The sequence below is a fragment of the Monodon monoceros genome, unplaced genomic scaffold (assembly GCF_005190385.1).
Source record: "Monodon monoceros isolate NGI ecotype Baffin Bay Population unplaced genomic scaffold, NGI_Narwhal_1 Super_Scaffold_22, whole genome shotgun sequence".
Classification (NCBI taxonomy): domain Eukaryota; kingdom Metazoa; phylum Chordata; class Mammalia; order Artiodactyla; family Monodontidae; genus Monodon; species Monodon monoceros.
Window position 1 is genome coordinate 71825696 of NW_021703779.1, and position 16390 is coordinate 71842085.

Below are 16390 nucleotides of genomic sequence, written 5' to 3' on the forward strand. Positions count from 1 at the left end.
GTAGCTTTCTTTTGGTGGCTATTTGCCCAATATGTATTTTTTATTCCTTTTTTTCCCTAACCTTTCTAAATGATTGTTTTAACAATGTCTCATAAACAAAATGTTGGCTGTATTTTGTAAATGCAATCTCGTCATCTTTGTCTTTCAACTAGATCATTTTATCCGTTTGCATCTATTATAATTTTTAATATCTTTGGAATCATTTCTACCAAGTTTTTGTGGTTTTTGTTTTTCTTACCTCTTCTGTTCTTTTATTTCCTTTCTTTGCTTTATTTTCTCTCTCTTTTTTTTCTATAACATAGTTTGTTAATTCTGCCTTCTTTTTATTTTCTTTTATTGGTCACCCTAGAAATTTTAACTTGCATTCATTTCAAGTCTCATCAGTATATTTACCCTCTGTCCAAACCATATTAAGAACCGAGAACATTTTAATTTCTGACATCCCTTCCTAACTTATACTATATTGATACTCAGGGATGTAGTTCTATTTTTTAAACACATGCCTAAAAATTATTATTTTATATATTCATTGTTTTAGTTTTACCCACATATTTACCACTTTCTTTGCTAATCATTCCTTCTTCCATCACAGACCTTCTCAATGGGAATATTTTTCTTCTGCCTTAAGTACATGTTTTAAAATTTCCCACTGAGGGTCATTTGGTTACACATTATCTTGGGTTTTGTCTGTCTGTGTCCTTCTCCTCTCATTTTTGAAAAAAAGATATTCTACTGAGTATATAATTCTCAGTTAAGTTACTTTTTTTTTAGTGCATTGAAGATATTGTGCCTTCCAGTGTTGTTTTTGAGAAGTCACAGTTTATCTAATTTTTATTCCTTTGAAAGTAATCTGTCTTTTCTCTCTGGCTTTTTTTTTTTTTTAATATCCCCTCTTTATCCTTGGTGTTATAGAGTTTTACTATGACTTGTCTAATTGTGGAGTACTTTTTATTTATCCTGTTTGGGATATATTAGTTTTCTGAACCTGTCAAGTGTTCATAAGTTCTGGAAAAATCTTGACTATTCTCTTCAAATATTACTTCTGCCCCATCTTTCTCCTTTTCTCTGGAACTCTGATTAGGCATATATTAATATTTCTCACTCTATCATACGTATCTCTTTCATACTTATTTTTCATTTCTTTGCATAAAAATTTCTTTAGGTCTACTAATTCACAAAATCTCTCAGCAACTATAAACTGTATCCAGTCTATTAAAACTTATCAATTGAGTTCTTTATTTGTTTTAATTTCCAGTTCTAGAAGTTCTCTTTCTCTTTATTTTCATTAGCTTTGGTAATTTTTGTAGTCTCTTGCTCTTAACTCAAATTTCCTCTTTTATTTCTCTAAAAATAAAAAATATATGTATTTGATACCATATGTTCTAGTATATACATTTTTTGTGGCTCTGATTCTGCTCTTTGTTGTTTCTGCTAGCTCTTGTCCAGATGCTTCCTTGTGTTTTCTGATTTTGCTTCTTTGTGTTTTTTAATTTTTCAAAATTGTGGTCTCATATTTCTTGGGCCTTTATCTGTTGTAAATCTTTGAAGTCTGGGTAGCTTCCTTCAGAGAGGAGATGTTCATTTGCTTCTGCCAAGCATCTGTGGGGGATACCAGCCTGGGAGCACCTTAAATGTATACTTAATTTGAGATTTCTTAGATTATCAAGATAGTTTTATGCTGCACATTATGAGTTCTCACTTGTGATTGCCAATTCTTAGGAAATATTTCTTTCCTCTCTACTCCGTGCCCAATCTTTGAGACAATCAGTTTTCCTAACAGTTCCTTGGAGTGAACTGTTTATTTCTAGTTCAACCTTAAATTGAGCATGCAGCACCTTGAGATGCCAATTTTATAGGCTCTCCAGTAAGATTGCCCACCTCAAGCTCATTCTGGGTTTTGTTTCCTGATCCCATACTCCATGAACCATCTGTTTTACAGCAAATGACATCAAGGTAAAAGCTGGCTTAAAATACATCTTATCAGCATTTTTAGTTGTTTTCAGTAGGAATGTTGATGAGGATTCTTATTCTGCCATACTGCTGGAAAAGGAAGTTCAGCTATTTTATATTTTTGACATGAATTTTTTTCCTTCTAGCTCCCCATATATACTGCACCACCTCTCCAGTCTAAATATGTTGATGAGCAGCCTGGTCATTTACAAATGGGCTTTGCGTCCATTCGCACTACAACTGGTCGTTATATTGGCTGGTGCAAGGTAAGTGAATTCTGATAGTGGTTTCATATCAGAGGGTTCTCATTTTATTACATAACAGTTGTTCCAGTTATTCATTGATGTGTAACAAACTACCCCAAAACTTAGTGGTTTAAAACAGCAACTGTTCTATCTCATGATTTTGTGAGTCAGAAATTTAATCAGACTTCAGACAGCTGATTCTTCTGTTGAATGTGGTGTTGACAGAGGCCACCCAGTGGTATTCATCAGGTGAATGGGCTGATTTAGAGGGTCCAAGACAGCTTCATTCTCTTCGCTGGCACCTTGTCACAGATGGCTAGAAGGCTGGGCTCAGCTGGGAATGTTGACTGAAGCATCCACACCTGGCCTCAGGTAGTCAGATAACTTACATGGACAGTTCAGGGCTCCTAGAGAATATGTTGCAAGAGGCCTTAGTCAGAATTTGCCAAGCTTCTTACCTGTCTTCAGGTGTCCAGGAAGGTTACTTCTACAGCATTCTGTTGTTAAATGAAGTCATTAAGGCCAACCCAGTTTTTATGGGAGGGGAATTAGATACCATCTCTCAATATGAGTAGCAGCAAAGAATTTGTGGCCATATTTAATCTACCACTACTGCATAGATTAAAGTAGTTCAGCAAGCATTTATGTCACGTGGCATGTACAAAACATTGCTTGACCTTTTATATGAAGTTCTGAGATTACTTCTGCATTGTTAGTTATTTGACTGAGTAAAATATTCACTTGTTAGGTTTAGTTCATAAGACCGTTTTGACTATAGTCAGCTATTGGGCAAAATAGAATTCACCTTATTTTAATACTTAGCCTTCAATCAGCATTATCCAGCAGCAGAGGGGTGGAGTAAGCTAGTACCATACTGCTGCTTCATAATCATCGCATCAACATAGATGTGTGCTAACATCAACATCTGCAGTGTCAGTGTCATAATGATAATGGTGGTACCATTGTTTTCATCATTCTGACCTAATAACCACAAAACTTTTCCTCAAGTCTAACCTATCCAATTGTGAACCCTTGTGCTTTTTCTTGTTTCTAATCCATTCTTTTTAAAAAGAAAATTCTAATGGTCTTATGAAATATCAAATCTGTGAACTCTGGTCATTTCAGATATTTAAAACGTCTGATGAATACATGGTGTTATTTTTTTTTAAATTTGTGCCTGTCAAACAATCTAATAGACTTTTATAATTCTAATAATACACTTTTAATAGTTTGACTAGTTGTACCACACACTATTAATAGGTTGGTCTCAGCAGGAAATAGCTTAACTAATTAGGGTCTGAGTCATGCCCCTGAGGCTGTATGCCAACAGCTGGATGATTCAGACTGAAGTCTCTTGACACCTAATTTTCTTAGTGTTCTCAAAGTTGTTTTCAGTGAGGTTAATTGTTCCTGTGAGATCTTTAAATTGTTACTATCACCCAGTTTAAGACTAAAAGAGCTTTTTACTCTGGTAATATGCTGAAATGAATAGATTGAAGAAGGGCACTTTCAAATGCATTTCATCTTCAATGTAAACATTTCCTCTCTAATGTTCTCCTTAAAATGTAATCTATTCTTTAAAAATTACCTCCGGCTCAAATTACATTCTGCATTAAACTTAGAATCGCAGGGCAAATTCAATTTCTATTCCTACTCCTTAGTGTTTCGAAATTTAGGTAGCAGCGACCTCCAGTGGTAAAAGTGAATTCCTAAACACAGCTAAGGAAAATTTCCCCAAAGTTTTCTTCCTCAACAGTTACATTATTCCCAATCAACTGATCAGTAAGCATTATAATTTTGAGGTGAAATTTTCTCAAGAGACAGTCCCCAAGGAGAAGTAGCTCAGTGGCAGTTAGGGTCTGTGTTGGTTTGTACAGCTTTAAACCATGATGAACAGGATGAACTTCTGCATCTGATCATCATGAAAGTATCTGTCTGAGACAAAGTTACTAATACCAAGATATATCAATAGAAATAATTTAATTCTTTCCTATCTAATATAATAATATCTATTGTCTTTGCTTTGAAAATCTCTTTTTTTGTTTTTATCCCATGGTTTCATAGCAACTAGTTCAGAGATGGAGACCACATATTTAGACTGTGTTTTCTAGTTTTATCAATAGAGTACAGCATGACTATGGGCAATTACTATGGGTAAATTATTCCATGCCTTCATTTTTCTTCTGATGTACTTGATATAGTACATATCAAAAAATGTGTGTAACAATATTTCTTGCATTAAAATAAGTAGTTAGAAACAGGTAAAAAGAATCTTTGATTTAAAGCTTTAATCCCTTCAGTGGGCTAATATAATCTTGATTTGCAGGTAATTTATGTTCCTGTTGAAAACAAGATGGACACTAGTCTGTGTAGGATGATTTCTATTCTAAGATAAATGTCTTATTTAGATTTATTTTTCTCATTCTAATGAACACTAAGGAAAGGGGAGAAGATGAAGCACTTTTCTTTAGGCTTTTTGTTGTTTTCTCCACAAATCATGTTGTTACTGCCTCATCTTTATTAATCAGATGTTGCTTCTAAGCTGAAATATACCTCTCTTCATGCTTCTAAAAAATTCCATTCATTTTTCTACGCTATCATAAAATAAGATGATAAATCTTTGTACTTCTGTAATAACTTTTCTGTGAGCTGCTCTGATTATTTTATTGGCATTACTTTACCCATTTATATGAGGAATATAGCAAACAAGTATTATCCATGTTAAATAGAATGAAAAGCAAGAAGTGAAGAGAAGCTAAGTTCAACAAGTGTCCACATAGAGAATAAACAGGAAAACTAGATTTAGATTTTGGTGCAATTTCATATAATCTCAAAGATGTGGGCTATTTGACCTAATTGTCAACATCTTCAAAAATGCAGATGTCCTTTTTTCCCCCTTTTTACTTAGGGTGTTTATGTCTTCATGAAATATGGGATAATGGATACAGTACAATTTGGAAAAGGTAGGTTGAGTGAACTGTCTATAATTAGAAATGTTCTATTGTCTTTTTAACTTGCAAGGTTTAAATGTGAGAAAAATAAACTTGGTATGTTATCCATTATCATGTTTTACCAACTCAGAAGATACTCTATATAGCAGTTTATAATAATAATAACAAAGCAATAGTATCTGTTATTTATTTAGCAATTATATGTTGAGGCATTATGATGAGCATGTTACATAATTTATCTAATTTTATTTTGTAGCAAATTTCTGGATGTTGGTATTATAATGACTCCCATTCTACAGATGAGGAAACTGGGGTTTAGAGGGGTTAAGTAGATTACCAAGGTCACATAGCTAGTAAGTGGCAACACCTGGACTCAAACTGGCTGTTTTAGCTACGAAACTTATATTGTATACTCATACAGCATAAATTAAACATATATCTCCATTGTTATTAATTAGTTTAAATAAGTACTATTTGATGTTAAAATACATAGTATTTTGCTATTGATTGCTAGGAAACACGATATCAATTAGTCACCCTAGAATATTTGAGCTAGTGTTGGAAAACAATTGTGTTTGACTCATTAGTTTGATAATGTTGTTTGGCAGCAGGTATAGCTCCCTAACATTTTTTAGACTAAGCCAGTTGTCAAAATAAATGTGTATTGGGGGACAGAAAGGACACCTAAAATTTTAAATGCCTCTGTGATGTTGAAATGCCTCTGTGTGTGTATTATCATTATTTAATGTGTGTAGGAATTAATTCCAATTAAGTCCAAATTATATTCCTCATCAACCTTGAAGAATATGATTAAATTCCATTAAATAAATAATTAATAATTAAATAAATAATTATGATAGAAGAGTGTGTTTTTTGGATTGCATGGAACCAGAAACCATTTAAATATATAAAAAGCCAAGAAATTTGGACCTCTGCCCCCTTTCCATCTATTTTTTGTCTAGACTCACTTCTCATTCTGCTCATTGGTTTTAACCAAGAGCAATGGCTTCTCTGAGTTTACTGGGGAGTAGTGGCAAGCAGAGTCATAGCTGCATGTTTCCTTAGACTGTTATTCAAAGTTTCCTGCTAAAGTATCTATTTCAGTTCTTACTAGATCCTGCCAATGTTTGAACAGATAAGGCCAGAAGCATTTCCATTATAAGAATATAATACATACACAATGAGGAATTTGCTTTATAGTAATCCATCTTAATCCATATAATGCTAGTGTACACTCTAGCATTATATTTCATTAAAGTGTAATAATCGCCTGTATTAAGGAAACAAATACCATTAAATCAGCTGTGGAAGGAAGATTTTATTTTGTAACAAGTAACTATTAAAACTGGCTTTTTAAGTTGCTGCTCAAATCATTATTTTGTGTAGTTCTTTTGAAGAATGTTTAAACCATCTACTATTATCTTAGCAAATCTCTAACTTTTCTTCATCATACCTATATAGAATGTCAATTATAGTAAGTTATTTATATTATTTTTTAAATGATTTCTTGAGATGCATATGTCTATTTGAAGAATCCACCTCGAGATTTTCTTCCGAAAATTGGAGTGATTACAGTTTCAGGATTGGCAGGCTTCATTTCAGCGAGAAAAGGTAGGGTTAAAAATATATAATCTTTCTTTTAATGCCATTATATTAATTTCTGAATTTATTTATATAAACAGTTTAAGCACAGTGTACAGTAAGTCCCCTACATATGAAACTTCAAGTTGCAAACTTTCAGAGATGCAAACAGGCATTCGCATGTCCAATCATGTAAGTTAGTTCACGTGTCTGGCGTTGCTAAGAAGCACCAAGTGATAACGATGGAAACAAAAGTGAAAATAATTGAGAGAGTAGAGCGAGGCGAAAAGATGGTAGACGTCACTCTTTCTTATAACATGAATCACTCAACCATCGGCAAGATTCTAAAGAACAAGAACAAGATCGTGGAACATGTGAAGTCTATTGTGCCAGTGATGTGGACAATAATATCAAAGAAGCGTGGAAAAGTGATGGAGGACATGGTGAAACTTCTCAGTGTGTGGATGCAGGATCAGCATCAGCATTAAGTCCCACTTAGCTTAATGCTGGTTCAAGGGGAAGGTAAAAGCCTTTATAAAGACTTGAAGAACAAATACAGCAAAGAATCAGAGGGCCCATCTTTTAATGCCAGGCATGGCTGGCTTCATCAGTTCAAGGCTAGAGCCAACATTTACAACGTAAAAGTAAGTGGCGAGGCTGTGAGTGCAGATATGGTAGCTGCCTGGGAATTTCCTAAAATGCTTCGGGAAATTATTGATGAAGGCGTGTATTTACCCGAGCAGGTTTTTAATGTGGATGAGACAGAACTATACTGGGAGAGGATGCCAGACCGAAGTTATATCAGCAAGGAAGAAAAGTTGATGCCAGGCTATAAAGCAGCAAAGGATAGGCTAACTCTGTTGTTTGGTGGCAGTGCTTCCAGCAAGATGAAGCTGAAGCCTCTCTTAGTTTATCATTCAGAGAACCCAAGAGCCCTTTAAAACAGCCAAGGGCTCTCTTCCTGTTAGTGTGGAAGAGTAACCCCAAAGCCTGGGTTACAGAGGCCATTTTCCAGTACTGCTTTTTCCACCACTTTATTCTGGAGGTAGGGAAATATTGCTTGGAGAAGGACGTCCCATTCAACATTCTTTTGCTGCTCGACAGTGCTCCAGGCCACCCCCCATTCATGGACGACTTTCATCCCAATGTCAAAGTAGAGCATCTACCACCGAATACTACATCGCTCATCCAACCTATGGACCAGGGAGTTATAGCCACTTTCAAGAAATATTATTTACGTCACACTTTTCGTCAGGAAGTAAAGGCAAGTGATGAATCAGGAACAACCTTGCGACAATTTTGGAAGGACTATAACATCTACAAGACCATAAAAAACATTGACTTTGCTTGGCGTGAGGTTACGGCCATCACCATGAATGGGGTTTGGAAGAACCTTTGCCTGCAGTTTGTTCACAATTTTTGTGGATTTGAAAAGGTGGATGAGGAGTCCAAAGAGGTCTTCAGCAACTTAGTGACCCTCAGCGAGAAGCTGGAGCTAGATCTGCAAGAGGGCGACTTCATTGAACTGCTTTCTGTGCAACATGAGGAGCTTAGTAATGAAGACCTGATGGAATTGGAGGCCCAGAGAAAGGATGAAGAGAGACAAGAGGAAGAAGTAACTGAAGAACTGAAGAGATACACGGCGCAGGAAATGGCAAGGGGATTTTCTTAGTTTTCGAGGCACAGGACCCTAATGTAGAATGGTACACAAAGGTTGCAGTAGCCGTTCAGAATGCAATCCAGTGCTACAGTGTCATCTGTGACGAGAAAAAAAGAGCTACTACCCAGACATCACTGGATCGTTTCTTTTAGAGGGTAGATAGAAATGAATCCAGCAAGGAGCCAGAACCTATGCCATCAACGTCAGGCATGAGTGAAATTGCAGCTTGCCCTCTATCTCCTGTTGCTGATGATCCTTCAGCTCTACATCTCCCATTTCCTCTCCCTCCTCCAGTCAGTGACTCTCCTTGCTTGTTCACTTGATGCCAGCCCCTGTATGCCAGCTGTTGTACTGTATTGCTGTACTTCTCGAGGTACTGTACTGTAAGATTAAAAATGTTTTCTTTATTTTTTGTGTTTGTTTTTTATGTATTATTTGTGTGAAAAGTATTTTAAACCTATTACAGTACAGTACTGTATAGCTGATTGTGTTAGTTGGGTACCTAGGACTAACTTTGTTGGACTTAACAAACAAATTGGACTTACAAACACGCTCTCGGAATGGAACTCGTTTGTATGTAGGGGACTTACTGTACCACTCTTCTGATTCAGGGAACATTTTCTATTAGTGTAGTGAACTGCTTACCAGTCAGGTTCCCAGATGCCAGCCAATGGCCAGTCCTGTAAGCATGCCTTTCTAACAATGGCAGTCTTGGGCATATGTTAACTCTTTTCTGCACATCACTAAATAACTCATTCATAAGCACATGGTGAATTTTGTATTTGCCCATCTTCCATCTCTGGGTATAGAAATCTCTCTCAGTAGGATTACTGCCTCCACTCCTCACCTAAGCCCTTACTAAGCTGGTGCAGTTCTCTGGTCAGTAGCCATCTGGGGCACCTTCCATTCATCATCTGTCCCCAGTGCCAGTCATTGTCCGCAAATTAAATTACATGTTGTTGCAAGTCACAGCTCTGAACCAACCTGGAATCTGACATCAGATATGTTATGGTTGGTTTGCTCAGCTTTAGTCCTTAAAGTAGCCTTAACCCAAGTACACCTAATCAGATACAAAACATCTCAATTATAAGAACATTCCAGCATTCTAACTCTAGCCCATATATCTTATCCCAATAGATCTTCCCTATAACTAGTATTAATCATAGCTTGTATCATATTTTTTATTCTAACACTATATGCAACTTCTAATTGAATACGTTATAAATTATTCATTAGGAAAGACATTGAAAATCAGGATCACCACATGTAACAATAAGAGAAAGAATTAAATTTTGAATGAAACCGGCCAAAGCATATTACTCATTTCTCAGTGAGAAACTCATAATCCACTTGTAAGAGAAACTGTTCCTTAGGTCATTCACAATGACTCCAAGTGTCAGAACTAGAATAATCTAACCCAGTATTTTTCAAATTACAGAGCTCAGTTTATAAGTAGGTAGTGAAATAAATGTGGTGACTCTCAGGAAGCATTTTATTAAAAAATAAAATAGAGGACAATAGCAAATATCAGAGTATTTTGTACTCAGTATGAATAAATATTGTGAAACTTCTGTTTCAGTGGAGTGTGTATGTGTGTGTGTGAAAGAGAGAAACGTCAGAGACAGAAACAGAGAGAGAGAGAGGTCATAATGTAAAATTTGTTCTTTAGTATGAGTCATGGTCAAAAATGTATGAATGATGTTGGTTTAGTCTAACCCTATAATGCTACAGCTAGAGGTCCAGAGAAAGGAAATCATTCAATGATTTCATAGTACATATTACATAGCTAGTTAGTGTTTTGTGTCTAGAGTCCTTTCTACTTACAGGAGTAGGGCTATTGAACCCAAGTGAAATTTATTTTCTTGTAAACTGGCCTCAAGTAAAGAGAGGATGAATGTAAGTCTTTTTAATATTGAAAATAATAACAAAGATGTGGAGTGTGTAAGAAATATTCCATTGTGTGTGTGTGTGTATATATATATATATATATATATATATATGTATGCAATGGAATATTACTCAGCCATAAAAAAGAATGAAATAATGCCATTTGTAGCAACATGGATGGACCTAGAGATTATCATACTAAGTGAAGTAAGTCAGATGGAGAAAGACAAATATCATGTGATATCACTTATATGTGGAATCTAAAAAAAATTATGTAAATGAACTTATTTACAAAACAGAAATAGACTTACAGACATAGAAAACAAACTTACAGTTACCAAAGGGGATAGCGGAGATGGGGGTGTAGGGAGGTAAATTAGGAGTTTGGGATTAACAGATACATACTACTATATGTAAAATAAACAATAAGGACCTACTATATGACACAGAGAACTATATTCAATATCTTGGAATAACCTATAATGGAAAAGAATCTGAAAGAAAATATATATAACTGAATCACTTTGCTGTACACCTGAAACTAACACAGCATTGTAAATTAACTATACTTCAATTTTAACACATTATTGACTGGGGGATTTTTGCAGAAACTGACACCTGTGGCCATAATACATCTCTGGTCAAAAATGTGTTAAAAGGTTTCAAAAAAGTATAACAACTACAGAAAAAGTAAATAAAAAATAAAATAAGATGACACATCAAGGAAAAACTGCCACCTTCCAAGTTTAGGAGCAGCACAATTAGGGGAATTTGGCTGAGTCAAGGAAACCTACATTAAAGGATGCTAGGTCAGTAAAATCAACAACCAAACTACAGATACTAGAATAATAGTGAGCAAGACATATTTTAATATAGCTAGACCCTCTTTCCCAGTATCACAAAAACCTGTCAATATTTAAAGGAAAGCTACAGTAAAGGTTGAAGCAGCCTACTACCCACCTCCCTCAATGCTCTGTCTGTTGTAGACATGACTGTAGAAGGCCTCCTTACTAATAGTTAAACTGGACAGAGAAATACATCTTGTTTTTACCTACCCTAAACTGTAAAGTTGCCTGCAAACATTGCCAGGTATTTTTCATCATAGTCTTTACTGATATACCAGATAGGGTGTCTCATTTTTAAATTAAGGGTTGTAAGAGCTGTTCCAGAAAATAAAAGTACTTACCCTAATTAGAAACCCCATCATCTAATTGTCCAGATCACATTTACAGTCCAGGGTACCCAGACAAGCATTTAAAATACATATTGTTTTCAACCAACAGTCTGTTGGAACTAAGCTATGGCTTAGAGTGGTGGGTTTCACACTATTCAGTAGAACGTAGGGTTCCATGGAAGTGTTTAGGGGTTGTATAGGGATAAGGAAAAAGCGGTGTAGATAGGGCTTGATAATGAGCTTCACTCCCTCAGGCTAACCAGAGTAGCTTCAAGTCTGTAAGTTTTATATATGAAGTTCCAGGTGAGATTCTATTTGAAAGACTTTTTTAAAGGATTTTGCTATTAAAAAAAAAAGTTTGAAAATGACTCAGATGCTTAGTTAAGGCACTTTGGGAAATGAATGAATTATTGCAAGTTACTTGCAATTTTTTTAACTTTTTATTTTATATTGGAGTACAGTTGATTAACAATGTTGTGTTAGTTTCAGGTGTACAACAAAGTGATTCAGTTTTACATATACATGTATCTATTCTTTTTCAATTTCTTTTCTCAATTAGGTTGTTACAGAATATTGAGCAGAGTTCCTTCTGCTATACAGTAAGTCCTTGTTGGTTATCCATTTTAAATATAGTAGTGATGTGTACAAGTCAGTCCCAAACTCCCTATCTCTCCCCACTACCCATCCCCCCCCGGTAACCATAAGTTTGTTCTCCAAGTCTGTGAGTCTGTTTCTGTTTTGTAAATAAGCTCATTTGTCACATTTTTTAAAGATTCTGCATATAAGCGGCATCATATGATATTTCTTCTTCTCTATTAAATTATTACTTTAGTATTCAAAATCAGTGACACGAAGGAATTATGTCCCTTTTAAAATCCTTAGCTGACCAGTTAGTTGGATCCTTTAGCTATCTAAGAACTTAATCAAAACAGGATCTCTGAAGAGTCCATTTCAGTTTAACATGGTGTCACAAAAATGGTAGTTGATTAATTCTCTATATTGTCATGTTTTATTAGATACTTGAAAAAAATGTGGTTACAACTGTGGGTTTCTTAGGACATGAAAAAATACCTAGTTTTTTAAAAGAAGAAAATCATCAACCCCCTTTGTGTAGGTAATTATCAATGTTAGATTGAGAATACCTTTCTTAAATTAGACATGACAACTAAGGGGTATTAATTGAACTGTAATACTTAAAGACATTTTACCTATCATCTTGATTGGTATTATTACCTAAAGAAAATTTAACATAGAGTGATGGCTTAAAGGGGAACAAAGAAAGCATGAAAGTTATAAAAGCATCAAGTCTCTGGTAGCATCTGTTTGGAGTTTAATAGTTTGTTTGAATGTCATAGGTTCTAGGTTTAAGAGAATTGCTTATCCACTGGGACTGGCCACTTTAGGAGCAACTGTTTGCTACCCTGTTCAATCAGTAATAATTGCAAAGGTAAGTTCTTTTTAAGCAATAGCTTCATTTCAGTACTTGTTTAAACTCTCAGTGTGACACTGTTTAAATGTCATACAGCACCTGCAACATTTAATTTTCAGAGAAATATAGTTGGTATTCTCTTATGTTGGCAAAATCACATCAGCATCTCAGCGTGGTAAATGCCATGGTTGATTACATGATTATCACAAATAAATAGGATGAATTTGTTTAAATATTATTCAAGGAAGTAAATGCTGATTTGAGGGTTAAGTTCAGAGACAATGAATTAGAATTTATGGGGAGAAATACTGCTCCATTGTTGAGCTGTGTAAAATTCAGTTTTTAATTAACAGAAAATTATACCTGCTGGCAGTTGTCAGTTCAGCAATTTAAAATAATGCAAGAAATAACCAACTGATAGAAAACAGAGGCTTCTGAGGATTAAAAAAAATACACACACATATGCACACTCAATTTTGAAATCCATATTATAGTTGTTTTGTCATTTTCTTGTGAGTTTACCCTACAAATCCAAAGATTCTCCTAATGATTTGAAGAGTTTGTGTCAGTATTGTTATTTTATTTTTTAATACATATTTGGATTGAGAAGGAGAGCTTTGGGATATAGTTTTTTTCTTCCATTCCTTCTCCTTTAATTACCAACATTTAACATTTCCCCCTCACATTTGAAGTATTGTGTGGTGTTACCAGGACTTTCTGTACTTGTATTCTCATTACTTCATCTCTTTAATTATTGATGTCGATAAAGCTGCCTATTTAGTATTTTGAGAATGTCAAGGATATAGTGCCCTATGTAGTTTCTAATATGATCAAGCTATAAAAGCTTACAGCAAAGGAAGAGAGCATTATTCATTAAATCTAGTTAAACTTGAGGTAATTGATGGATAAAATGATAAACTTATTTTTAAAAATATTTTCTAAGAATTTACATAGGAATTAGCCACTTAAGTTCATATAATGTTAGTACTAAAAGAAACCTTTGAGCTCATTAGGTTCAACTTCCTCATTTTCTCATTTGCCAATTTGGAAACTGTGGCCCAGAGAAGTTCCAGTGACTGATTTGTCCAGGGTTCTATTCAGCTTCAGACATCTTGCTTCCCTGTCCATTTCTCTTCCCAGTGCATGATGCTGCCACTGATTGTTTTTGTTTGTTTAGAATAATGACTTTGTGGGGTTTTTTTTTTAAATAAAATTGGTACCTACTAATTCTTAAATAATTTAAGCATTACAAAACAGAATAAGAAAAAACCAACTAACCACCTGAAATTTTTCCATCCAGAAAAATATGTGTTAAAATTTGATGGAATGCTATTCTAGACATTTCTTCATGCATACATAGACATAGAAACATAGATGGATGAATAGATACAGTTTCGTAAGAACAGGATCATAGTATAGTATGCATCTTATTTTTAATTTTAAAAATAAAGTATGAAGTTTAATTTTACTTTAACAGAAGGAAAATAAAAACAAAAGAATTGCAGGACTCCAAATAAAAAATTCTATGGTAAAAGATATTAATGTGAATTCCTAAAAGTTCTTCTGTAGTTAAATAATGATTTTTACTTAAATTCCTAGAGTTGAGACCTTTGCTTTTCTTTGACTGTCATATAACAGCATCACATGTAATATCTGGTGAATTGTAATATATATACATATGTGTATATATATATATATATATATATATATATATATATATATATAGAGAGAGAGAGAGAGAGAGAGAGAGAGAGAGAAAACATGGGTTCTTATCCTGAGATCCATGATAGACTTAAGAGAATCTGTGACTCCCCTGCCCAAAACTATATAAAAACTTGTAGGTATACAATAGGAGCCTTCTAATTTGATATTATCAGGACCAGTAGTTAACAATTAATTGAAAATGTTAAAGCAAGAAGTTTTTTAAAAATCATAAATATGTATCTTAAATATTTTATTTCAATTTAAAACATAATGTATGTTCATTTTTCTGTCTTTTGAAGTAGGACTTTTCTATGAGTATGAGTCTCCTAGTTAAAGGTCCATAACATCTTTCTTATAATTATCCATATCTGTAATATGTCTTCTACTGTTTGCAGTTTAGAGGTTTCTTTAAAATCTAATGAACGCCTTTTTTTGGCTGGGGGGGCCACACCCCACGCAGCACGCGGGATTTAGTTGCACTGACCAGGGATCTAACTTGCACCGCCTGCAGTGGAAGCAAGGAGTCTTAACCACTGGACTGCCAGGGAAGTCCCAAACATCAAGTCAACACTTAAAAATATTTTTTAAATAATATGAGTGCAGAATCCTGTTTAATTTTTTTATTTCTCCTAGCCTTTTACAGTTATCTTGAGCACCTCTAATTTGACAGTAGTTTTTTTTTTACTAATTCACTTTTGAGTCTTTACAAAATACTTAATTTTTGTAAACAGAACAATTCTCTTTACACTTATATTTCATCCTGTTATGTTACATTTAAACTGTTTAATTATAGTAAAGCTGATTAGAGATCTGGAAACAAATACAACTTACTCTTGATAAGCATACAAATCACTTGTGAAAGACAGTAGTTGCGTATATTGTACAGTACCTACTAATGATGAATGTTCAGCATTCTATGACCATCATTTATTATAACTTTATTTTAACATCTTTATTAGAGTATACCTACTTTACAATGGTGTGTCAGTTTCTGCTCTACAACGAAGTCAATCAGTTACACATACACACATGTCCCCATATCTCTGCCCTCTTGCATCTCCCTCCCTCCCACACTCCCCATCCCATCCCTCCAGGTGGTCACAAAGCAACGAGCTGATCACCCTGTGCCATGTGGCTGCCCCCCTCTACCTATCAATTTTACGTTTGGTAGTGTATATATGTCCATGCCAATCTCTCACTTTGTCCGAGCTTACCATCCCCCTCCCCATATCCTCAAGTCCATTCTCAAGTAGGTCTGCATCTGTATTCCGATCTTGCCCCTAGGTTCTTCTGAACTTTTTATTCCTTTCCTTTTTTAGATTCCATATATATGTGTTAGCACACGCTATTTGTTTTTCTCTTCCTGACTTACTTCACTCTGTATGACAGTCTCTGTGTCCATCCACCTCACAACAAATAACTCAGTTTCATTCCTTTTTATGGCTGAGTAATATTCCATGGTATATATGTGCCAAATCTTCTTTATCGATTCGTCTGTTGATGGACACTTAGGTTGCTTCCATGTCCTAGCTATTGTAAATAGAGCTGCAATGAACATTTTGGTACATGACTCTTTTTGAATTATGGTTTTCTCAGGATATATGCCCAGTAGTGGGATTGCTGGGTCATATGGTAGTTCTATTTTTAGTTTTTCAAGGAACCTCCATACTGTTCTCCACAGTGCCTGTATCAATTTACATTCCCACCAATACTGCAAGAGGGTTCCCTTTTCTCCACACCCTCTCCAGCATTTATTGTTTCTAGATGTTTTGATGATGGCCATTCTGACCGGTGTGAGATGATATCTCA

At 34.8% G+C, this 16390-nt stretch overlaps 1 protein-coding gene across 2 annotated transcripts in view; it reads left to right on the forward strand.

Moving 5' to 3' along the window:
- Positions 1 to 16390, forward strand: part of APOOL (apolipoprotein O like) — a 126502-nt gene that overhangs the window by 78228 nt on the left and 31884 nt on the right. For both annotated transcript variants that reach the window (XM_029241320.1, XM_029241319.1), the window contains exons 3-6: positions 2097 to 2216; positions 5104 to 5158; positions 6659 to 6757; positions 12804 to 12895. In XM_029241320.1, the coding sequence (XP_029097153.1) occupies positions 2097 to 2216; positions 5104 to 5158; positions 6659 to 6757; positions 12804 to 12895 (366 nt within the window). The remainder of the gene's footprint in view (positions 1 to 2096; positions 2217 to 5103; positions 5159 to 6658; positions 6758 to 12803; positions 12896 to 16390) is intronic.